The sequence below is a fragment of the Psittacula echo genome, assembly GCF_963264785.1.
Source record: "Psittacula echo genome assembly, chromosome: 15".
Taxonomy (NCBI): Eukaryota; Metazoa; Chordata; class Aves; order Psittaciformes; family Psittacidae; genus Psittacula; species Psittacula echo.
In genome coordinates, this window is record NC_137751.1 from 10,858,451 (window position 1) to 10,882,683 (window position 24,233).

Genomic DNA, 24,233 nt, shown 5'->3' on the forward strand with positions numbered 1-24,233 from the left:
ATAACTCCAAGTATTGACTAAGAGACAAAGGAAAGGCTCTAGTGTAATTTTAATTAAGTAGTCAGGTTGTGTAAAAATGGAGCTGTACATAAACAGGACTCTTCTTTCTCTCATTTCCAGTCAACAGTGGAGGCAAGGTGCCTTTGAGCTATGAGTTTGCACAAGTGTATTCCCTGGCTGATTCAATTAGAATATGGATGGTAAGATCACTCAGGAGGATATCTTTTGATGTTATTTACCTTAATGTTTTACAATGCAGTATTAAGGAGTAGGGTGGGACCATGTTTTCCTTCAGTGATTCTGGGTCAGCTGTTTTCACTCAGAAAGAATATATATTCACTTCTGAACTGTGAACTTAAACATTTAAATGCCTTCTTACACTTCCCTCCTTCTGTCAGTCCCAGATGTGTCATCATGTGTATTTAGGACTGAGTTTGGCTCAAAACCAGTTAAACTTGAGTTCTTTTTCATCTAGAATGTGTGTTGTTAATTAGGAAGATTCTTACTAGCAGTTGGAGTTTGTTTGAGGTGTGGCATCGAAAGAAATCTGTCTCGAGCATAATTCTCCCAGTAATGCAGTGCTAACAGAAAAGGAAATAATTGCTTCTTTGACAAGCAAGTAACTGGCTTCAGTTCAGAGTATATTTTCTGCATGTAATTTTCCTTGAAACATAAGCCTTATGTCAAGAGGTGGTGTGATCAGCTCTCACAACCTGGTGAGAGGTGTCTGTGTCATCCGCTGCAGCTGTGGAGAGCCAGAATTCATTTAGGTTTCACTAGTTTGCAGGAGATTCTAAATGTTAATAACTGTGTGGTTCTCAAGAGCAGCTAATTCAGTTTATGGCCTGTTTTTCTGCTACTCTTGTGAGCCCTTCAGATGTGGGCCAGTCAAATTAACTGCTCTAGTATCTTGTGATCTCCTTTTTCCTGCCTGCAAGAATTCCTGGCAGCTTGATACACTAGAGATGCAATGAGTGCAGGTTCATGTTGAGTAACTGCATCATACCTGTTGCATGACAGGTGATGTTTGCGTCTGACAACACTCACTAGTTACATGACACAATGCTTTTGGAGAATCTTATGACTAAGTGTATATCTTTTCCTGAGTGGTGGGGTTAAAGGGGAAGCCTTTTTTTTTTCTCTTGGAGGGCTGATGCACATCCAGTCACAAGATGAGAAAGGGTCTCGGCCTACAAACCTTGAGCATCTTGGTATGAGGCTGTGTTATTTGCCCTGGTAGTTTAGGTACTGCTCTTTTTAGACTAATGTGTTTTTAGTTCTGCAGTAGGTAGTAGTAAATACTGTCATCTGTTCTTGAGATTAACTTCTTTTAATGTGATGCAGTTTTCATACTGCCTTGCTGTATAGATATACAGGGGCGACATATTTTAACTGTTTTAACATCCTGTCTGCAGTTGGAAATGAAGCAGAAATCCCTGATGAGTAGGGGAAATGATTTTGATGAGAAGCAGAGCACAGAAGCAAGTGAGGTGAACCCAGAGACTCTTGGTAAGTGTTGCTTTTCCAAATGTATAATCATTCTAGGTAGAGTAAATCATTGCCTTGGGAGTCTTCAACATTATTTTTGGTGTAAAAGGTACATTAGCAACTGGGGCTACTTTTTAATACCTTAAGCGATAGTTCATATAATGTAAACTGGTTTATCTGGGATTGGGTTCTGCTGTTCTTTGCAGAAAATGGTACATGAGAAAATTCTACAGAGAGTAACCTCTGACTGGGGTCACTTGGTTCTGAACTTACATTCATCTATTTGTGTAGATACTCATTACTATAATTAACTGATGTTAGAATAGCAGCTGGCTGTTATCAGAATAAGATGTGTTCTCACTACTGTGTACTTTGTATAGTTCAGTGTGATTATTCAAATTGAGCATTTGGAAGTCTAAAATTTAAGTAGCTGATAGTGTCATGATCAATATAACAAGGAAACCAGTGTTTTCTGGCTGTCTTGGCTCAGAAAGAATCCAATAAATCACTTTCTTCCTAAGCAGAAGATATCAGGTTTGGCATTTTGTTGTCATGGTTGTAACTCTTCCAATTTTTATGCTGCAGCAAAACTTTGTATGCAGAAGAGCCTTTTATTACTGAATTTTTTGCCTGTGAGAGCAAAGACGAAAGATTCTGCTTCAGACAGTTTGGAAGCCCAAGACATTGATGATATCCAACATTATGTTGGTGATAAATGCCAAAGAAAAGGTTCTTTTGTGGACATGGACTTCCAGGCAGCACATTCATTGTCATCCAATGGAGTAACTCCTGCTGTTTCAAAAGAGGGGAGCCAAACGACACTATCTGATACAAAGATGGAACAACTTTCAGACTCTCTCCAAACAGAAGCAGCATCTGCAATTCATAGTAAGCCTGTTGAAAGTACAGTTTCACAGCAAGAAGATACATCATCACCTCCTTCCACTCCTACACGAAAGTCTCAGTTCAGCCGTGGAAGGCTAAGGCTGCTGTCTTTCCGATCAATGGAAGAGCCAAGACCTGTGCCTACTGTGAAGGCGAAATACCCCATATTGAAAAACATATTAGACTTTATTAAGGATCAATCCCTCTCCCATGAAAGGTAAGCAAATTGAAAATGTTGCCAATTATAAAATGCAGGAATCTGTCTTCACACCTCTTCAGGTGGAATAAGATACACTTTCGCTGCAAGATAGCATTGTAAAGTATTTTTTACATGAATACATTATGTATTTATGCTCAGTTACTCAGAACCACGTAGGGGCTCATAGAGGGTAGTGCTTCCTTGGATTCACTTCTGCCATGTAGAACTTCAAGGTGGAAAAAATAATTACTTGGCAATCTATTGTCTTGCTTCCTGAGAGCTGTTTACAGTGGCATTCTGCTTTTTGTCTACAAACACCAAAGACATGGTACATCAGTGCTCACAGTCCTCAGTACCAAATACAGAATAGTTGCACCTCTCATTAAATTAGCTGGTATTCTGAAAATGTAAATCAAAAAGATTTCCAATTCTCAGCTTGTTTGGTTTAGGCTCTAAAACTTGGACTGGTGCAGGAAGCATTGGGTTCTGTTTGAAGCTTTATCACTCCAACTGTAATATACCACTACTGCAATACAACTGAATATTTAGGTATCAGTCTCTTGTTTAATTAGTCAAGCACTTCTTGAATTGTGAGTTATTTGGGTTAATTTAAACACAATGTTTTGAAGTCCTCATGGATGTTTTTTGCTTTTCTTAGTGTTTTAAAGGTTCTTGCTTTGAGGAAATCCCAAGGGCAGAATATTATGGAAGTGCTCAAGACAATCCGCCAGTGCCTAGACTCCCTTGGGCAGCCACACTGTTTTCATCCACCGTGTGTACTTTTTCTCTTAGAACTTCTAGCCTGTCAGAAAGATTTTACAAAGTAAGTAAATATTTAGTCAAGTCTCAGCCATATGATTTAATGTTTTAGTGTTTGTGTTCTCCTAGTCATGTATATTGAAAACCATAGAAAGTGACTGCTTTTTAATCCATATGGATAATAACAGTATAACCTAATGATTAGTTTTTAGTCTACTATGCTTATTTTGAATGCTTCACTTAAATATAATTTTCAAGTAGGACTTAGTTTTACAGCTGTCTATGTTCGTAGGTATCATGTGGTTGAATCACAATGCACATACCTAGAAGCACCTTTAAGTTCCAGTCAGTTCACACCAGACTCAGATTGTAGAGTCTTCAGTTATTGCTTTAGTTTAAGTTCCTGTCTGTTTTCAGATTGGTTTCTTTCTTGTCCAGTAAAGCTGTAGTGATTGAACCCTTTTAACTTACAATTACTTGCATAGCATTGCATCTTCATATTTTTTTGTGAGCTTAGTTTGTAAATCAAGATAATGCCTATCTGGTAGAAGAACTAGAGTCTAACAATGGCAGATGTTTTATATTGTCAAGCATTTGATTATTCATGAGTTTTCATAACTTTAGATGTGATACCTGTACAAGAGAAATGTTATTGTGGGGTGGTGTATTTCACTTGTGTGCCAGAGGCTGAGGTGATGGACCTGCAAACCAAGGTCTGCAATGCTGTTAGCTGTGTACCAGTTACAGGACGCGCATGTACATGCAGAAAAAGGAGGTGCAGTTGGTTGTTTTGGTTTGGTTTTTAAGTAAGGAAAGATAATTTGGAAGTTTTTTCAACTAGAAAGCATTGTCTCAAAGCAGGAGCTGTTCATGAATTGGATCTGATTTCTATTGTGTGCGTGGACAGTGCTGTCAGAACCCTGTCAGCTGGCGTCTCACTTGTCGAGAGCTTTTTATGGTCATCTTGCAGTGCACTGATTTCTTTTAAGATCTGGATTAGGTTTTTGTAAAGCACCTTTTTTAATTTGAAGGAATATTCTATCATTAGTGCCACCAGCATATTCTCTGCCTGTTTTGTTTCTTGACTTGATTCCTGTTACAGGATTCTTTTATTTTCTTTGAAAGCGATAGAATGCATTGTAAACCAAACTAATATCCTTCCCACTGTGTTTAAAAGATTGCCTGTTTGTAATGCTTGCACAAAGCATGCTACCTAAAAATGTAACAGCAAAATCTAGACTGCTAAACTGACTCTTCAATTTCTAGCTACTTTGGAAACTTGGAAGGATGTGGTGCTGAGCTACACAAAGAGATTCGAGAGTCCTACTACCAGCTTGTTTTGTTCCTGGTAAATTCTGTGAAGGGATTTAGTACTATTAATGACAGGTACAGTACATTGTTTGCATTACTTACATGAATTTTTTTTCTGTTTATTCTCATCTCTTCCCTTCTCATTTGTTATTGTTCAGTGCCTCAATTTTGTCTGTACTTTGCCTTACTTACAGAACCAAAGAAGGAGCCTTGATCTTGTGATCAGAAATGCCAAGTTAGCTTTTTATTACTAGTGTGTGGGAAAGCACAATAAATAAATCAATGCTAAAACCTTGACTTAAAACATTTTGTATTTCTAATTCTGCAACGTGTTTCTGAAGCTCAGTATTAAAATACTAGAAATAGCAAATTTATCGTGGAATACGTGGGCAAGAGTAATGCCACAATAAATACAGCAATTCTGCAACCATGCTTTAATGTTAAAGCTCATGTTTTGAAAACATTCTGGTTAGAATTTTGGGGATTAATAGCGAAGTGTCCTAGAGAAATGAGAATTCTGTGACTACAGTGTCAGTCTCTCTGCCAATAGCTCCCAAATCCTTTGAGTTTCAAGTGAGCATGGCAAAGGTTTCAAAGAGAACAAGTTCCTGCATATACCAAGAAAACATACTGCAGAGAAGAAACAAGCCCTCTTGCTAATGCTTGGGCAATAGCATAAGCTCTTTCTCAGCTGAATCTGTAAAGGATACTGTCCTTATTTCAAATTACATTGGCAGTGCTTCTTGCTAAATTGTCTTGCATTAATAAACCTGAGTTTCTGCCATGCAGTTAATTTAATGCAGAGTGAAGCCTGGAAATCAGTGTACGGTGACTGTCTGCCCTTACTTCCCAAACACGCTATTTCAACTTTAGGTTAGAGCTCTCATGTTCTATTGTCTTGTATTTTTATTTAGATCATTGCTTCCTGCCTTATCATGTGTGCAGACAACTCTCCTTCACCTTTTGGATATGAGTTGGGAACCAAGTGATCTTTCCTTCTTTGTTGAGATTCAGTTACCACAGCTGCTTATGACTGCATCACAAGAAAACATAAGTATTCATGACAGCATCATTTGGTGAGTCAGGAAGAATGCAGCTTTCACATGGTGCTAACTATTGATACTGTTTTTACCATGAAAGGCTGCTGAACTTTGTGCTGGAACAAGCAGTAAAAGTGCTACTAACAAGTATGGTGTAGTTCTGGGCAGGATCCAAGGGCTAAACTGAAGTATTTGAATTTCTTTTTCAGCATTGCTAGTGCAAAAAATACTAAAATTGTATCTTTAACCTGACTACTGCTGGAACACTTCTCTTGTTAGCAGTGTAGCATGAGGTGGATAATGCTGTTTCATGTCCTGATAAACTTCAGACATTTTTAACCTGCACGTTGCGATTTTATAGTAGTTGTACTTCTTACATGTGAGGAATGTGAAGGCCCAAAAGCTTTTTCAGTGTCGCATCTGATCTGCAAACATTACCAAAAGCAGTTTTGGAAGTGTAGATTTTTCTGATTTTGCATTATGGTTCTCCATATGTATTCAAGAACTTGTCACATAGGCAAGAAGCAGGTGTCATACGGTCATTTATAAACCAAGTGAACTGGAATTCTCACCATTCTGTTTTCATTAGCATATTATGGCACTCTGTTCTTTAAAAAAAAAACCCTGAGTATCCCAAGTTACATTAGAGAGAAGCCTGATTGCATTCAAACTGAATTTTGAGCTTGCTTTTCTTTCAGTCAGTGGAGTGAAGAAGATGAAATTGCAGACTACAAGCAAAACTGTGAGTGGATGGATGAATGTCAGGATGTGATGTTTGAGACCTGGTATGAAAAGATAGCTCAAGCTGACCCAGAGAAGCAGAGAAAGGTGACTTTATGATTTGTTTATTTGGAGAAGGGCTAGATAGACTTATAAAAGCCTAAAGGAGAGAAAGGAATCTGGCTTAAATCGGTTTTTTTCATTATTTGGATCCCAACTCCCTTTAGGCCTTCAAAAGTCTAATATGATGAGAAGATCCCCATCCTTTCTTGGCAGGGGAAGTGTTCTGCTTTCTGTCTAGAAAGAGCTTTCTCAAAGTCAGAAAATAATACTCAAACTGTGTCCATTCATTGCTCTAGATGCACATGTTTGTAGCTCGTTACTGTGACCTGTTAAATGTGGACATATCCTGTGATGGCTGTGATGAAATTGCACCATGGCATCGCTACCGCTGTCTGCAGTGCAATGACATGGATCTTTGTAAAACTTGTTTTCTTGGTAAGAATCATTAAAAAACCCTCAAAACCCCCTCCTCAAAGGCAAAAGAATGTCTTCTAAATTCTACATGAAGTGAAAGACTTCTGCTGGATGCTTTAGAAATGTTAAGAAATATGAACTTGCAGTAAAGAAAGATCCTTTGTGAAAAAGGATTTACAGGGAAATCTTAAAACGCTTCTTTACAGGTGGAGTTAAACCGGAAGGACATGAGGATGACCATGAAATGGTTAACATGGAGTATGCCTGCGATCACTGTCAAGGAGTTATCATAGGTCGGAGGATGAACTGCAATGTGTGTGATGACTTTGACCTTTGCTATGGATGCTATTCTGCAAAGAAATACTCTGACAGGTATTTAAATACATTATTCTGTTTCCCTCACTTGGCAGAAAAGCAGTAATTAGCAGCTAAGTACAATTGGGCATTCTCATGTTGCTTTCTACAAGGTTGTGTCTGACATCAGAGCACCTACTTGGTGTCCTTTGGCCAAACATAGCAAATACAGGATGAGTTCAGCAAAGATTTCTGCAGTTTGGATACCTGCCCCAGCCTCTGAAGAGCTCAGTAGCAGTTGTTTTCTAGCCACAAATGTGAAAGCTGCAGAAGGAGAGTTTTCAAGCTTGAATGATAGAAGAAATGAATGCTGCTGTGATTAGGCAGCATAGGTTTCAGTGCTTGACACCAAAGATCTTAGAAAAACAGGTCTACAGTCGGAATTTCTGGAATATTTGGGTTTTTCATACTTTCCTGTAAAGGTGTTGTGTTTTATTAACTACATGGATTAACAAGAAAGCGACTGAGTTTCAACATTATGTACCTTCTTCTTTCAGTCACCTGCCCACTCACAGCATCACAGTGTATCCCATGGTGACAATTCGAATCAGTGACCGACAGAGGCTCATCCAGCCATATATCCACAATTATTCCTGGCTGTTGTTTGCAGCTTTGACCCTCTACAGTGCAGATCTGGCAAATGGAGGGGAAGTAGAAGGAGAGAAACTAGATCCACAGGTCCTCAGTCATGCCAGAGTTGTGCAACATCAGTGCATACAGCTCATTGGAGACTGCTTGATGAAAGCACAGCATGGAAAAGGTGAGTCAGCTCCTTCACTGAAACAATAGTTTCTAGTAAGTGTCAGAAAAGTGATTACTCACTTTGAAGTTTCCAAAGGAAAGGGGAAGCTACTGTGTACTTCACTGAGAATAACTGTTTATGTAGAAAGCAAATGTAGAACAAGTGTCGTTCAGGGTCATTGGAGCATGGAAAATAGGGTGCTTGAGAAAATTACTTTTATGTTTCCATAAATATTGAAGACAACTTGGCAACTCTTGGGTTGTTGTTTTTTCCATCTTAGATGTTGTAAAGGGATCAATCCATACAGCTTCATGTTCTGTTACTAACGCTACTGACAACTGAAGGACTGGAAGGAAAGCAAATCACTTGGTGGAAAATGTTTTGTTTAATTTTTTTGGGTTTTGGCTAGAATTTTTTAACCTTATTTGTGGTATGAGAGAAGTGCCTGGGGATGATGTCTGTTTGTCTGGAAACAGGGATTTCTGTGAACTAAGACCTACCACAGAACATAGGGTGATACAGTAAAAACCTATGTTGAATATATCAAATTCTAGACTTAAGTTCCAGTGGTTACTGGTAGGTTTGGGGTTTTTTTGAGCAGCTTTAATACAGCTGAAATTCCACCACCAAATACTTGTGTGTGCTCATTATTTGATCTGTTTGTCTTTAACATACAATTTTATTGTACAAATATTTAAGTGGTCAGAAGATTAAGAGCTGAGACAAATAGAATTTACCTTTCATAATTTACACTGTTGGGAAGTTTGCAGTTCATTTTAGTTCTGCTTTTGCCTATTTTGCCTCTCAACAGCTAAATAGCTTTTATAACTTTCTTGCTTTCAGGTCTGAAAAATTCAGCTCTCCTCTGCATGTTACCAGAAGGTGAATCCTTCTCAGAGAATGACACTGTTTCAGTCAGTCCTCCCACAGATGGGGCTCCAAAAAGTCATACTGGTGATAAAGCAATGAAAAGAAGAGATGAGAAACCAACAACAGGCTCTTCTATACATTGCAATGTAAGTACCTGTTATTTCCAGAACCCTTGATATCAGTGAGGTGTATGATCTGCAGAAGCTTAAACATCCTATTCTGGATATGTAACTGAAATTATGGATAATGACGGCTTTATTTGTAGGTAACAGTCAGGGGCCGGGGGCAGTTCTTGGTTGGCTCATGTTTTTTATTAGATCCAGCTAATCAACGGCACAGGTGTCACCTTATATTCTTATTGGTAACTGATTCACAAAAGCATCAGCAGGAGAGGGCAAAGATCATTCTGAAAGGGTCGTTGTTTCCCCTTGTTGTTAGCACTGTATAAGTAGGAGATAGACTTTTCTACAGTTTTATACTGGATATAAAAGTATTAGCATACTAATTTTATGCACAGAGATACAAGCAAAATATAGAAATGTATTTTTACTGTATGCAATCTAAGACATGTATACATCAAGCAATTGTGAACCAATAACAGGTTTTGATATATGAGGAAAAACATTTGTCAAATGCAGACGTCTGGCAGCTTCTGTCCATGGTTGTTTCTGGAGGTATTAAATTTTGTTTTAATCTTTTAGTGCTTTTGTTTTATTTTTAGGGGAAAGGAGATACATGTAATGAAATCCAGTCTCCTGCAGAAGATAAAGTAGGAAAACAAGGAAGTGAAAGCAAAGCTGTCTTTGCAAATAAAGCTGGTTTGAGACAAGAGTCAGACTTTTCTGCGGAGGATAATGTTTCTCCAACAGGTAAATGTTATTTCTCATTTTCCCTGTCACAGAAATATCCATTCATCCGCAAAGCAGACAGCTGTATTTTTATTCCTAACCTGGTTTTGTGTATTTGCAAATGTCTTTAATGCAAGAGAGCTGTCTGCTTTGTAAAACTTGCCAAGCATACTGCTTGGAACAACCTTATAGTGGGTTTAGAGGATTCTAGAAATCAGAGTAGAATTCCACTGATTCATATTCACATACAGAGAATAGTTCCTGTTGGTCAAACACAATACTTGTGTATTCCTACTGAAACTAGAAATCGAGTATTTTGTTCCATTAAAGACTAGTATTGTAAGAGTAACTACTATCTGTAGTACTGTCCTTTATATGTTTTTAATAAACAATGTAAACCTCTTTACCTATCTTTTACACATTTTCATAAAAGATTTGCTTATCAAATTCTAATATTTTAAAGGGGTTTTTTTTAATCCTTAAACTGTTAAAATTAAGCTATCACTTTTTAAAAATGTTTTAATGTCATTTTGGATTCTTTTGTTTTAATCTAAAATGCAGATGACAGCCTCGTAGAGGATTCAGCCCAGAAGCAAGCAGAGAAGGTTTTAATACCTAGCCAGGAACAAGTTTTTGCTGAATGCTCTCAGAAGAGGATTCTAGGATTGCTGGCGGCTATGTTACCACCTTTCAAATCAGTTAGTTCTTTCTACATTCAATCTGTGGCACAAATAACATGAATAAAATTCATAGCAAATTAAATGTAGGAGGTGGGCTCTTGTTTACATGTTATAAAATGCAAATCAGAATGTCTTAAGACACTTCACATTACTAAGGGGTGTAAGGGCTTGTTCCTGGGTGGAGGGAGAGGGTAGGGAATTTTGACTGTAAAGCAGTCTATCTTAACTGTTCAACAGCAGCAAAGTTTAAATCATCAAGTTTACATGTCAGGTCAACTTTCAACAGGTCAACAACTGAAGTAGGAACCTAGTTTCTCATACCTTTTGTCCCATTTGAAAGAGCATTAGAACAGAAACGTTTGCGTGTGCTATGACTTCCACTAAAAACCTTGTTTTCTCTACCTGCCTTAATGATGTTTTTCTTTTTGTGTAGGGCTCCACAATGTCTTTGATTAACCTGGAACAGATACTTCCACTGATGTTTCAGGTTGTAATCTCAAACGCTGGCCACCTAAATGAAACATATCATCTAACACTGGGACTTCTGGGCCAGTTGATCTTGAGACTTAAGCCTGCAGAAGTGGATGCTGCAGTGGCTAAAGTCCTTTCAGCCAAACATAATTTGTTTGCTGCGGGAGATGGGGCTGCAGTACCAGAAGGCTGGAAGACAACTCATCTTCTGTTCAGTCTGGGAGCTGTGTGTTTAGACAGGTGCTTTTACTTTAAACCTATTAGTTGCTCTCTGATGACTAATGCTAATTTGCTTTCATGTGTGCCTCATGCATAGAAGCTTTTAATAGAAAGTCAATTAAGCCTGTACTCTGATCATGGAAAGGGCTTAGCATCTGCAGGCCTTGGTGCAGTGAGACCCTTTTAATTTCCTTCCAAAAGAAGGAGATTTGTTGAATAGTGGCTTACTTTCCTATGCTTGCCTACATAGCATGTTACGGTGGAAGAAGTAATGTTTGGAAACTTCAAGGAAAACCAAAATTCAGTCTTATATAGTTGTTTAATGACATTCTTTCCCATTGAATTACTTACCTCTTGTGTAACTTGGGGAAGGAGGAGAGGTGCGCCATGTGGTAACTGTAACTGATGCTGTGTTCAGGATCTGGCCCTTTTATGTAAGTATTTTAGAGAGATTTTTGTATCCTAAACTTGCACTGGAAACAGCAAGGAGGGGCAGAGCAGAGGGTCTATTTTGAAGGTCCTGTGAAAGCTCTGATGCATTCTAAGATTAATGTCATGTCTGTTAAAACTGACAGTTATTTTTCATTGTAGCTCTGTTTCACAGGGAAGATTCATAAACAAGTACAAAGTGTATGACATTCAAAGACAGAATATCCAAAGAATTAGCTGAGGGAAAGCATTTTCCTCAAAGACTAGCTTCAGGGTAAGGAGGCCATTAATTCTGTAGCCCACAGAGGGGAGAGCAGGTAGTCCATGTATATAGGAAATAAACCACTTGCTGTTGTGCAATGAGAAACTTCTGAACTCTGAACTAAAATTGGGAATTAAAGGTGACCGTGTTCAGGCACACCCTGATTTGGGACTGTGAACCCTTTGAGAAAACGGAGTGCTATTTATGCTCTAGTGATAAGAAACAAAACAGAAGTCATGTCAGCTGACATGAAAGCTTCAAATGCTTGGAAAAACATGTAATGGTATGACAGCTACAGCTATGACATTAACAGTTCTATGCTGTCTTGAGGAAAAATAGTTGCAGGTAAGTCTGTAGTCTGCCCTGCTAATACAGACTGCTCTTGCTTTCCAGTCGTGTAGGTCTGGACTGGGCAAGCTCCATGGCAGATATTCTTCGATCTTTGAACTCCTCTGCTCAGTGGCATAATGTGATAGCTGCTTTCACTGACCACTGCATTAAGCAACTGCCCTTCCAGCTTAAGCACACCAATATCTTCACTTTACTGGTGCTGGTTGGGTTTCCTGAGGTAAGTAGCCTATTGATACTAGAGGAAACAAAATTGTTTAGAGCTTTTATTTCTAAGTACTATGGATTTCATCAGCTGAGGACATCTATTATAAAGTGTCAAAACGTGGTGTATGTCAAGAGTTCACATCTTCCCACTTGTGCACAATTCATGTTTATCTAATGAAGAATGATGTAACTGGTTTTGCCTTGCATTTCTTTGCTGATTAGAACTACCATGAGAAAGCCAGCCTAGTGCATTAGAGTATCAAAAAGGACTTTTTGTACAAGCAAAACAACCTGATCTCACTCTTGCTCATCATGACTCTGATATATTGCCTATGTAATATTAGGCTGGTTGTTGTAGGCATTTATTTCTTTTTTTTTATAGAAGTGAATTGCCATTTTCTAAACCAGCAAATACCTTGCAGTGAGCAGGTTGTTCAGCTAAAAAATACAATACCACGTATAAGCAATATGTAACCAATATAAAAGGTTGACTGTATTTACAAATAAGCAGTCCAAATTATAACTGAAACTTTTACTGCAATTTTAGGTGCTGTGTATGGGGACTCGTTCTGTGTACATGGATAATGCGAATGAGCCTCACAACGTGATCATTCTGAAGCATTTCACTGAGAAGAACAGGGCAGTTGTAGTAGACATCAAAACCCGAAAGAGGAAAACAGGTTCTGTGACATTTTTATTTTTATCAAAGAATCACAGAGTATTTCCTTACAGTTTCTTATGGATACCCAAACACATATTTTAACTAGGCCACTTTGTGCAGGTCTGCAGAGTTTGAATTCCATTATTAGTAAGTCACCTGGTTTTCTGCTCATAGGTTCAACCAAATTGTGAAGCTTCTGCAGTAAAGATTACAGAGACTCCTTTTCTTTTTAAAACTCTTGACATGTATTTTTATTCAGAAAGGATTTAGCACACTGTTGAGATCATTTTATTGCTTGATGAATCTCAGAAATAGGTTTTTACTAAGCAGTTGTTTCTGTTTTGAGGTGTGAGGTGTGCTTGCTGCTTGTGTCTTATCCCTTACAAACACATGCTTAATGTTTTAAAACAATTGCAAATGTAGAAGACCTACATGCTGCCTCTTTGTAGTTGGGTGCTGCTATGTAAAGGTACCCAGAGTGTGAACGTTTTGGGGATAATCCATTTAGTTCTTCCAAAATTTCTCTGCATTTTTATGAAGTGCCTGCTTCCACTGTGGGCAAGATGTGCTGCGAACTAGCAAATGAAAAGTAAGACCAAATGCAAACATACCCATGATCACTTGGTTGCTCCTGAAATGATGCTGTGTTGGCTGCCTTTTCCTGGCTTTGTAAAAAAGGACAGGCCAACTTCTTTACTCATGTGCTTTGTGAAATGTCAGGGATCTTTTCTGCTTTCCTCCTGTCTGAAAGAACTTTTCAAAAGAGCTTTTCAATTTGGGTACTCCTAAAATTTGAAACAAAAATGAAAGCTACACAGCATGAAATAGTGTATACTCTAGGAAGTGTGTCTAGGGAACTAACAATAATCCATTTTAGGGCACATCAGTGCGTTGGCTAGAAAACACCAAAACCACAAAGCTAGATGCTGCTTCCTGAGTCTCTTTTGCTGTACCATGGAGAACTTTTCCTGTATTTCACGTAAACATTTAACATATAACAAATCAGTTGGATTTCTAGGAGTGAGAGATTGCAACTTTGGCATATATGACCTAACACTGTGAAGTTAAAGCAAAGGTTGTCCTAAGATTTGACTACTGAAGTTCTTTAAAAGAGATTTGGAAAAATCAACAGATTAAACTGCTTCTTGATGTTGAAGAAGTATTTGAATATAAAAGCCTTTTGGTTGATTGGGTGGTAACTATTGACATTCTAAACAGTAAGATTAGTAAGATTAATTTCATCGTTATCAATTGCAGGTCAGAATTTCCCCCATTTTAATTGTAAAATACAACCTGTGTTGCTTTGTATGCTGTGCTATTTATGTGCAAATATATGCAATCAGCTGTTGCAGAAGTTACCTAGGATTTTCTTTTAACTTGTACTGAAAAGTAAAGTGTTTTCATGACTGTTAGTGAATCTAGGATAATTTTAGTGCAAGACTATCATTAGAATGTACTTCATGTATGGATCATGTTCATGTCTTGGCCTACTCATATCCACTGGTGAGAGATGATTTCACATTTTAAGAGTAACCTAGTGACTTGTGTTTTCTCTCCCTTGTAGTGAAAGACTATCAGTTAATTCAGAAATGTGGACAAGAGGGCAGTGATTCCCAGACCCAGCTGAGACAGTACCTCCAGCACTTTGTTCTTATATCTACGCACCTTCTGCAAACCAGCATGGACAGCAGCTATGCTGAGGCAGTGGAAGCAACTTGGGTCTTGTCGCTCGCTCTAAAGGGGCTTTACAGAACACTAAAGGTATCTTTTGCCTGACACATAGAATAAAATAGATAAATACAAGTTTGTATTCTACCCTGTGTACAGGAACTTGGGTGTTGACTAAGCATGTTGGGGAACTAATGCAGGCTCATTGCTCTCACAGCTGGCTCCTTTTATCCCTGTCTGTAGGGGACTGAAAATGTTGCTAGGCTTTAAAGAGCATTTGTGAGTCTTGTTGAGAGTTGGATCACTTCCTCTGTGGGGGCTAACCACTCGTGAAAGCTAAAGAAGAAATTTTATAGGGACAGATAACACTTTGTGGAGTGAAGCTCGCTTCTTTTCTTACTCCTGAAGTATTTGAAGGGGATTTCTGGTTTTTTGGACTGTCAAGACTAAAACAGATATCCAGTAACTAGTCTGTGTGTGTCATAGATGATACTCTCAAGGTATTTGAAGTGGGGATTGTATTTTGGAGGGGTTTTTAGGGAAATAAAAGAAAATTTCCTAATGTAGTTCATCTGGACAGGAAACTTACCTGAGGCTGTGTGATAAGGTATTGTGATGCACTGTTCCCTTTTTGTTTGTGTGTGTCTGTATGTGTAGATTCATGGCTTTAAGGAGGTTCAAGCTGCCTTTCTTCAGTCTGGTTTACTCAAGCTTCTAGTGAAAAAATGTAGCAAAGGAACTGGCTTCAGTAAGACCTGGCTTCTCAGAGACTTGGAGGTAAGAAAAGTTAGGTTTGCAAAATGTCAGGCTTCACACAGTGGCATGAAAGGTGCTGTCAGTGCACTTGCATTTTGTGAAGAGAGTCTCGAGGATATTTCTGATTAGTGTTTAAAAAATGTTCACTGAACTGTATCACTGAATTTGCCTTCCTCTGTCCATCATAATTGCGTACATAATAGTCTAGCTTCATTAAAGGAGGAGTTGATTTAAGTTCATTTGATTGTATTTGAAAGAAATTTGCAAGATGAGGCATGAATCACTCGGGTTCTTCTGCATTTTCTTTAGACCGTTCTTGAAAATTTCATTCTTCAGTTTAAAAAATAGTAATTAATCTTGAAGAAAACCGTCACTTGCATTACTCACTGATGTGTACGAGGTATGACTGCAGTGCAGCGTGGGGAGATCAATATGCATGTAGGCATGTTCTTTCTGAATGCTTGTTAATTGCTGGGAGTGTAGTTCAACTGTTAGTGATGTTTTATCATAGGCAAGAGTTGTGTGAATTCATACTTAGGATGGTAACAGTGAGAATGAGAGAGAGTAAAACCCTGGAAATCCTCTGAAAAGTTGCTCTAAGGGGTTGGTTCTTCCTACCCTGTGACCTGGCCAAGAACCACCCAGCCCGGACTCAAAGGTGTCCCGCCTTCCTCCCCTTTGGGCAGCATTGTAGCAAGTGCCTGTTCTGCCCTAAGCACTAAAATGTCTTGCCGTAGTTCTGCCCGTGTTACTCCTTCTGTCTCAATTTGGAGGACCAAGGAAGTAACATGATTTTTTCCCTATTAGAAGTACTAGTGCGTGGCTGTGCTGAGGGAGAAGAATGCATAGGGGCATTGGTGGCTGGTGTTTAGTCACTTCTACTCTGTACTTGTTTAAGAATCCTCAAGCCTTTGATGTACTGAAATGGTTAAATAATAATTTTCTCAATTTTTTCCACTTTTGGCTGGTCACTTGTCTTTGTAGCAGCCTGGAAGGTGCAACTCATTTGTAAAGAGGGAAATAGTGAGGGGTTTGTGGTTTGGGTTTGGTTTTGGTTGGTTGTTTTTTGGTGGCATTTTCTCTTTTTTTTAGGTGCTGTTGCTCTTTAGAATAGCATGTGCTAAGCACAGTCCAAGTCTTAAAATGTTCATATAAAATGCTGATTGCAGATACACTAATAATATCTACAGCTGTCACACCATATGCTGCCTTTTTTTCTATACAGATTTTGTCAATAATGCTGTATTCCTCAAAGAAGGAGATCAGTTCCCTGGCTGAACGTGAGGATACTGAACTGGAAGAAAGGGAACAAGATCAAGATGTAGAGCCACCCACTGCTGGTCCTGTAGATCTAGAGCAGAATAAACTTGATCCTCTGGAGGGTTTGGATGAAGCCACCAAAATATGCTTCTTGGTACTTAATTTTACCTCCTTTGACATCTATTTGAATTTGCTGTGCATAAAATATTTGGTAGTCTATATGGCTGTTTTTCTTGTAAATTCACAGAATACGTGTCTATGATTTCAGTGTATTGTTATCTAAAGGTAATAAATTATATCTGCAGTCATGAACACTACAAAATCATTATAAAGTTTTTTGCTAAATTGTATATTAAGTTCATTAATTCTCTACCCATATGATACATATATGGGAAAATAATATCTAGGCCATCCTTAAAGAAACTTATCTTTTTCCTCTGTAATGTTATCTTTTTTTCCTTTTTTGTCCCCTTGCTCAGATGACGCATGATGCGCTCAATGCACCTCTCCATATTCTTCGAGCCATGTATGAGTTGCAAATGAAAAGAACAGATTCTTTTTTCCTGGAAGTTCAAAAGAGGTATGTGCAAGAGTGGGTCCATCCAGCAGAAAAACAAAGTTATTAGATGTGGGTGGTAACCTAAAATCTGATAGGTGCCAAATAGAAATTGTTCCAAGGGTACAATTTGGTTTTCATGTATGAAAAGGAAAGGAAATAAACTCCTACTAAGTTGTATTTATGGAAACAAGTCATCAACCTCTGAAATATGTTGCACGTTCTTTTCAGTATGGTAACTTCCATATGAAGATCTACGATGCCTTTAAATGCTCCTAATGGGGGAAAAATGGAGAGCTTATGTGTGGCTTGTAGTAATCAAAGCATGTCCTGGAGCCACCGTGTTCTCACAGAGATGAGCAATTTTATAACATTTAAAACCTCTAGGGAAGCCAGTTAATGTGATATGATAGGAACAGGTAGAGTTTAATGACTCTTTCAAAAACAGAAGGTGGAAAGATTTAATTTCCATTTAATTGCACCAATTTAGTTTGCATTACTTTTGAAACACCTTTGTGACTTTTGTTTCTTCTTTTGCCTCTTTTAAGGTTTGATGGAGATGTAATTACAACAGATGAGAGGATCCGAACGCTGGCTCAGAAGTGGCAGCCCAGCAAGCGTTTGAGGCTGGAGGAACAGAGTTCAAAAGCAGTAGATACGGATATGATCATCTTACCCTGTTTGGTACGTGCATCTCCAAAAAGGAGCAGTTGTGAAATAATTTAGGCATTGAAGTAACTTCAGGCTTGTTTAGTAACTTCAAGCCTGAGGTTTTCTTTTTTAATATCTGAAATAATCTGTTGTTAATGTTTTATGCCAAAATGAATAAGCACGTACAAGAAGCAAGTATTTCTTCCTTAAGGAAGTAAGAGAACTTGATTCTCAGGTCAGGAGAACAAATTGTGATTGCACGCTGTAATTTCCTCTCTTTATACAAGAGAGATTGTATCTAATTACTGTAAGCTTATGCCGTGTTACTGTTTTAGCATATTGCTATCTTATAGTAATTTCAGCAGAACAAGGAAGCAATAAGTTAGTCTTGTGAAGTAGACACTGCACTTCCAAGCTTTAGGTTTCCATTCAATAGCATGGTCCCACAGCTGTTTGCTTTATTTTGGGTGCTTATTCCTTGCCATGTGGTATCACTTGTCTATCAGTTGCAGAACAAAGCTGTGAAATATCCAGTCCTGGAAATTCTCCAAACTTAACTCGACAAAGCCTTAATTTTGAAGTTGTCTCAGGTTTAAGTTGGATTTGATCTAAATGATCTCCAAAGCTTCCTGCCAGCTTGCCTTATTCTGTGTCAGAAATAGCATGACACTTGCTTTGCCTCTGTAGGTCAGCTTGAAATAACACTTCTGGTTAGAGTTTGAACTGCTGCTTCTGCTCGTGTACAGTCATGAATGCATCAGCGTATAGTGAAGTCTGACATAAACTGTCTTTGTGAGGAATCCTGTCCCTGTAGGTGTGTGTGAGATCACACTTTTCTCTTCTTTGATGCTGTGATTTTCAGTATGTAAAAGACAAATCCATTTGTAAATTCAGCTTGCAGTCTGAGGGACTGGTCAGATATCCAAACATAAGGAAGTAAATTGTTTGGAGCCTGTTTTCAAACTTCCATTTCTTTTTTTCAGTCAAAACCTGCACTCTGTGATAAAGCAACAGAAGAAACCAATCCAGTCGCCCAGAAACTGATAACCAACACAGAGAGTGAGCTACAGCTTAGTTATGCCAAGCAACGTCGCACTAAGAGTTCAATACTCCTGCACAAGGAGCTGGACTCCAGGAGTAAAAAGGCTGTGAGGGACTACCTGTATCGTGTAAATGAGGCAACTGCTGTTCTTTATGCCAGGCATGTTCTGGTATCGTTGCTAGCTGACTGGCCAGATGATGTGGCAATAAATGAGGAAATCCTAGATCTTAGTGGTCCAGCCCATATGACATACATACTGGACATGCTTATGCAGCTAGAGGAAAAGCAGTTATGGGAAAAGGTAAGTGGATTTCACTTGTGCATGTGATCAAGCCCTGTGCCTACGTGCCACGAGACTGACTAACAGAAATACTTGCAATTCCTTTTTTAAACTAAATTGAAACACCAAAAATCTAAATTAGTTCTGAAAAAGCAGTTGGAATCTGTCAGTGTCTTAATGTACTGATTTTGTTAACAGAAAATGGAAAAACTAGCTCCATGGAGACAGCTCAGTTGTGAAAGAGCTATATGGGAAAATAAATCTTATAGAGAAATAAATAGGCAGTCCATTTTGAAAGCTGCAGATCTCAATGTCTATATTGTAATACCTGCTACTCCACTGATGGGCTGACTCTTACCGTGGTGGAAATGATCTTGGAATTATAATAGAATGTTGTAATGTAAATGTCAGCTCAATGCTTCAACAGCAGTTGAAGCAAATGAAGTGCTGGTAATCTTCAAAGCAGGAATTAAAGATAAAACAGAAGGCACTGGTATGCCACCAAACCAATAGTATGCTCTCATCTGGAGTACAACATGTGACCTGACTCCCTCATCTCGCTTAAAGGAAAATGGAAACACAGTACAACTGGAAGAAGGCTGGAAAAGAGTGGCAGGCATTATTTTAGCCATGGAATATCTTCAGTAGGAGGAACCAACTTGTTTTTTTCATCCTGGATCTTTGCCCCATTTGGCATTGAGGGAGAAGGAGGAATGAAAATGTCTGTTCCTCTTTCTTCTGTAGTTTTAAAACAGTAAGCAGCATACAAAAGTTAACAGCAACTATTATTCACTGGTCCTCCCAGTAAGAAAACAAAGGAGTGTCAGGTGAAGTTAGTAAGTGGCAGGTCCAAAACAAACCAAAAGAACTGGTTCTTGACAGGGTATGTCATTGAAATTGTTGCCACGGGGTGTTTATGTAGGTTCAGAAAATATCAGGATGAACTGTTAGAATAATAATGTGTTGAGGTGTATTAAATACAGAAGCCTTTGTGTTAGGCTATTCTGCAAGTGCATGGAGGCAAAGAAGACATTCAGGGAACTGTGCTACATACTGCCTTTGCTTTTTAAACTCCTTTTTCCCAAGAAATCAATTTTTTTGGCTGATGTGGAGGTGAACGTTTGGTCTGAGCTATATCACATTTTATAGGAGGAGCTAGAAAACTGCAGGTGAAGAGATGTCATAGGTTACGATGATAAAGGGCCTTGAGCAGCAGGAATTCTAATTCAAAAGCACCCAAAAGCTCTGAGAAATAAGAGAAAGTGGAGATTCAGGTTGTTCTTAATTATCATTTAGTGTCCTGATAGACTAAATGGCATCTGTTTGTATTTTTAAAGACACAGCTCTTGCATCTAGTGCTTTCAAACACTGCAGCCACTAACTGATGCTTAATCATTCTTTCTTGTATGTGAAGTTGTACATTTTGAAAGCTAAACCAGAACATATTCTATTCAAATCAAAACCTGTACATAATAGAAGGTAAAGGTGTCTTCTAGTATTTAGTTGTTTATCTTCCTTGTTTACAGCTTTAGTTTACCGTTAACTACTTTATGGGTAATCCTTGTTCCTAGCATTTGTGGAAAGAGATGGAGCTAATAGCTGTCACGTTTTCATCAGATAAGAACTGAAAGATCTGGAACAGAGGGCAGAGTAAAATCTTCTGCAGTTATGGAAATAACACTTGTAGACATCATTTGTGATGTCTTGTTTCTTGCTCTTCCAAAATGTTGTGTGGCTAGAAGTGACTCCTGTCAGTCATCAGTTTGTAATATTTTTGATAGCAAATTGTATGTACATGACGTTGCTTCTTCCCAGATTCTACAGAAGGTACTGCATGGGTGCAGTGAGAACATGCTAGGGACAATGGCACTGACAGCTTGCCAGTTCATGGAAGAACCCGGAATGGCAGTGCAGATGCGTGAATCTAAACATCCTTATAACAACAATACCAATTTTGAGGTAAGTTAGACTTGTAGTGTAGTACAGTGCATTTGCATGGCTTGAAGAGTTCTAAACCAGCAAGGTGGTTGGAGCAGAAACGTCAGTGGTCCATGTGTTTACCTGTGGGACTTTGTGCTTGAAGCACCTGTGAAATATCTGTTCAGTCTCGCTTTTGGAAGGGCTGCTGCTGGATGAGTGAGGCCTTGCCCTGTAAAGAAATATGTTCAGTAAGGCACTTTTATGTAATTAATTCAATCATGTGAAAAGTGCATAACTTCAATGGTTTTGCTATGCATGTGTTTGAAGCAGATCATATTCTTAAATGGTCTCAGGGCCTTAATGAACAAATATTTCTACCCTTTCATCCAAAGGTTCATTTCCGTTTGCCTGTTACTTCCTTGTGCTGTTAGATGAAAGCTGGGAGTGGAGTCTTGTTTTTCTTGTATTTCTCATTTTAGATTATCTTATCCTGACACAAACAATTCTTATTTTCTTCTCTTGATATTGTTTGAAAGCCTTTTTCTAATAAAGTTTAGTACATAATTGTTGCCTCTGGGCAGTCTTGGGATTTTTAATTTATCTGCAGCTCTGACTCTTCTGATTTTTATTGTTTAAAATGCATATAAACCTTTAGGTTGTGGCAGTGGAGATCAGTATCAGCAACAATTACCACTTCTAATAAAACCCTAGCAATTAATTTTACATGCTTAACAGCTAACGCAAACAATAGGCCATGCTTTACATTTGTTAAATTAGCCCCAGATTAAAGAGGGTTGGGGTTTTTTTTTGTTGGTTTGGGTTTTTTTTTTCCCTATGGATATGCTGTAGTATTTGTTGTTTATATGGTGAAAGTGAAGTAGCATTTTGGTAATATAGTATTGCAGGATGCAAAGATCATGTGTTTATTTCTCAGGATAAAGTTCACATTCCTGGTGCTATCTACCTCTCAATCAAATTTGACTCTCAGTGTAATACAGAAGAGGGCTGTGATGAGTTGCTCATGTCCAGCAGCAGTGATTTCCAGCAGGATCGACACAGCTTCAGTGGGTCTCCACAGAAGTGGAATGATTTTGAGCTTCCAGGTGAATATGCGGTGTTTCACAGTGCAGATGCGTAGGATATTGATGGTGTTTTGGACTCTCAAGAGAAACTAATGACACTTATATGTGGATGTTCATGAGATATGTGGGAAGGGAAGACAATCCTTTTCTTGTCCCAGCCTGTTTGCTCTGACGTGCTGCTCTTGCCTTTGTTTCTTGGAAGTAGGCTTATCTGCTGTTCTGCTGCTTGACCTTTTTTTTCCACCCTTCGGTCAAAGCATGCACTCAGTGACTGGAAACAAATTTCGATCTTGATTCTGTTCCAACACAGTCCTTGTTCTGCACAACATTCACTAACATTGTTCCTGCCTTGTCTTACTTTCCACAGGAAGCACATTTTAAAAAACCCAAAAGATAGGCTTATCTCTTCTCTCTGCTACACAAGTGCTCAGACGAGGAGTGTGTGCCCGTGCCTTGTCTCCAGTTGTTGCTAGAGAGTACAACTGAAAAAAAATCCCTCAGTTGACTGACAGCTTCAGCCTCTGTTCTCTCCTAAGCATGTTTTTGATAACACAGTAGCAAATGCTGGTGGGCTGAAGGATGACATCTTTAAGTTGTTTTAACCCACTGAGCACCGTGATATTGCAGGAAGCTTTTGACTTCAAGTGCTGTCAGTAGCTGGAAATAGATGTAGGAGGTCTCTTAGCAAAGCAGCTTGGGTGACAAAGTGCTAGTTAGAAACAAACGTGTACACTGTAGAAATACTCTGGATTTTTATGACCTTCTTTCTGTCCTTTTCCTTCCAAATAGTTGCAGAGGTTTGCCAAGAAACTGAACTTGGAGGCCCATTGTTTTGGAGCAGCCTTGGCTGTGAAACTTGAATTTCACCTTATGAAACTTCATTTCTGGACAAGGCTGTCTGGATTGAGGCTGTTGATTCCACTCAGCAGGCTTAACTGAAATGAGGCATTTGAAGGCTTCTGGGCTTTTCATTTAATGGCAGGGCTTTCTCAAGACTCTTAGGAATAGGACAGATAAATGACTCCATTTTGTGATGAAAAAGGGAAGAAGCTTTTAGATTTTTAGGGGTTTTTTAATCGTAAAAAATGTTTTCAAAATGTTTCTTCATGAAACTGCAAATTCTGCTCCTCAGTGAAAACTAGCATGCTTGTCCCAGGGTGACAGGATTTTCCATGCAACAGAAGGAAAATTCTCAGTTGTAGCCAGATCTAGTATTGAAGAGCACGACAGGTAAGAACCTGTTTTGTTTAGCATTACAGCTAACCACCAGTGTTTCCCTCTGAGAAGCTGGAGATGCTACAATGACAAGAACTTCTTGAATGTTCCAGTTCCTACTGCACAATGGTCAAACATTGTGATAGCTCTTCCATTTTTAACCGTAGCTGCTTAAGGGTTTTGTTCCCTACAGTGAAAGTGTGCCATTTAATTCTGACCTGTAAAAGCAGTGCGACTTTGCTTTCTCTGGTTTTTAACCTTTTGTTTAATGGGCTGTGAATTTGGCTGCCTGTGTAGAGGTTCTTTTTTCATAAATCGTAACTGATCCATAACACAATTGGAAATGGGAAGTTTAACTGTGTCCAGTATAGAGGTTCTTTAATTCCTCCTTCCATCCAGCTGACAAGCATGTAAGAGACATTATCCTTGTATCTTTACACAGTGGAAACCATTCTGTGTTTTGCTTCAGCCTCCTGCTTATCATACTGTTCTGTGCATTTCAGAATTACCAAAAAGCAAAAGATCACATCTCTGGAATGATGATTTCTAGGATTAATCTATGACAGGCTTTTCATTTGAATTGTATTTGTGGTAGCAAAGCTAACTGAGAAGATAGTAATGTGGGTATTATTCCTCCCCTTGTACACAGGTGACACACTCTATTACAGATTTACTTCTGACATGAGTAACACTGAGTGGGGTTATAAGTTTACAGTGACAGCAGGTCATCTTGGAAGGTTTCAGACAGGTAAGCACTGCTCAGAATGTGTTGGAAAGGGCTTTCTGGAGTTATTTGGCCAAGCTTTGACAGACTTGTGGTTATCCCCTTTCTT

At 38.7% G+C, this 24,233-nt stretch overlaps 1 protein-coding gene across 3 annotated transcripts in view; it reads left to right on the forward strand.

Annotated features, from left to right (window-relative positions):
* The window catches only part of ZZEF1 (zinc finger ZZ-type and EF-hand domain containing 1), a 59,072-nt gene that overhangs the window by 28,131 nt on the left and 6,708 nt on the right, over positions 1 to 24,233 (forward strand). For all 3 annotated transcript variants that reach the window (XM_080630327.1, XM_080630329.1, XM_080630328.1), the window contains 25 exons: positions 121 to 200; positions 1,416 to 1,509; positions 2,074 to 2,590; positions 3,231 to 3,395; positions 4,598 to 4,717; positions 5,557 to 5,718; positions 6,381 to 6,510; positions 6,762 to 6,900; positions 7,086 to 7,251; positions 7,731 to 7,993; positions 8,819 to 8,991; positions 9,567 to 9,714; positions 10,255 to 10,391; positions 10,807 to 11,084; positions 12,148 to 12,322; positions 12,857 to 12,989; positions 14,535 to 14,731; positions 15,296 to 15,415; positions 16,620 to 16,808; positions 17,134 to 17,234; positions 17,759 to 17,894; positions 18,845 to 19,204; positions 20,999 to 21,142; positions 22,038 to 22,206; positions 24,050 to 24,148. In XM_080630327.1, coding sequence (XP_080486453.1) covers positions 121 to 200; positions 1,416 to 1,509; positions 2,074 to 2,590; positions 3,231 to 3,395; positions 4,598 to 4,717; positions 5,557 to 5,718; positions 6,381 to 6,510; positions 6,762 to 6,900; positions 7,086 to 7,251; positions 7,731 to 7,993; positions 8,819 to 8,991; positions 9,567 to 9,714; positions 10,255 to 10,391; positions 10,807 to 11,084; positions 12,148 to 12,322; positions 12,857 to 12,989; positions 14,535 to 14,731; positions 15,296 to 15,415; positions 16,620 to 16,808; positions 17,134 to 17,234; positions 17,759 to 17,894; positions 18,845 to 19,204; positions 20,999 to 21,142; positions 22,038 to 22,206; positions 24,050 to 24,148 — 4,395 coding nt within the window. The remainder of the gene's footprint in view (positions 1 to 120; positions 201 to 1,415; positions 1,510 to 2,073; positions 2,591 to 3,230; positions 3,396 to 4,597; positions 4,718 to 5,556; positions 5,719 to 6,380; positions 6,511 to 6,761; positions 6,901 to 7,085; positions 7,252 to 7,730; positions 7,994 to 8,818; positions 8,992 to 9,566; positions 9,715 to 10,254; positions 10,392 to 10,806; positions 11,085 to 12,147; positions 12,323 to 12,856; positions 12,990 to 14,534; positions 14,732 to 15,295; positions 15,416 to 16,619; positions 16,809 to 17,133; positions 17,235 to 17,758; positions 17,895 to 18,844; positions 19,205 to 20,998; positions 21,143 to 22,037; positions 22,207 to 24,049; positions 24,149 to 24,233) is intronic.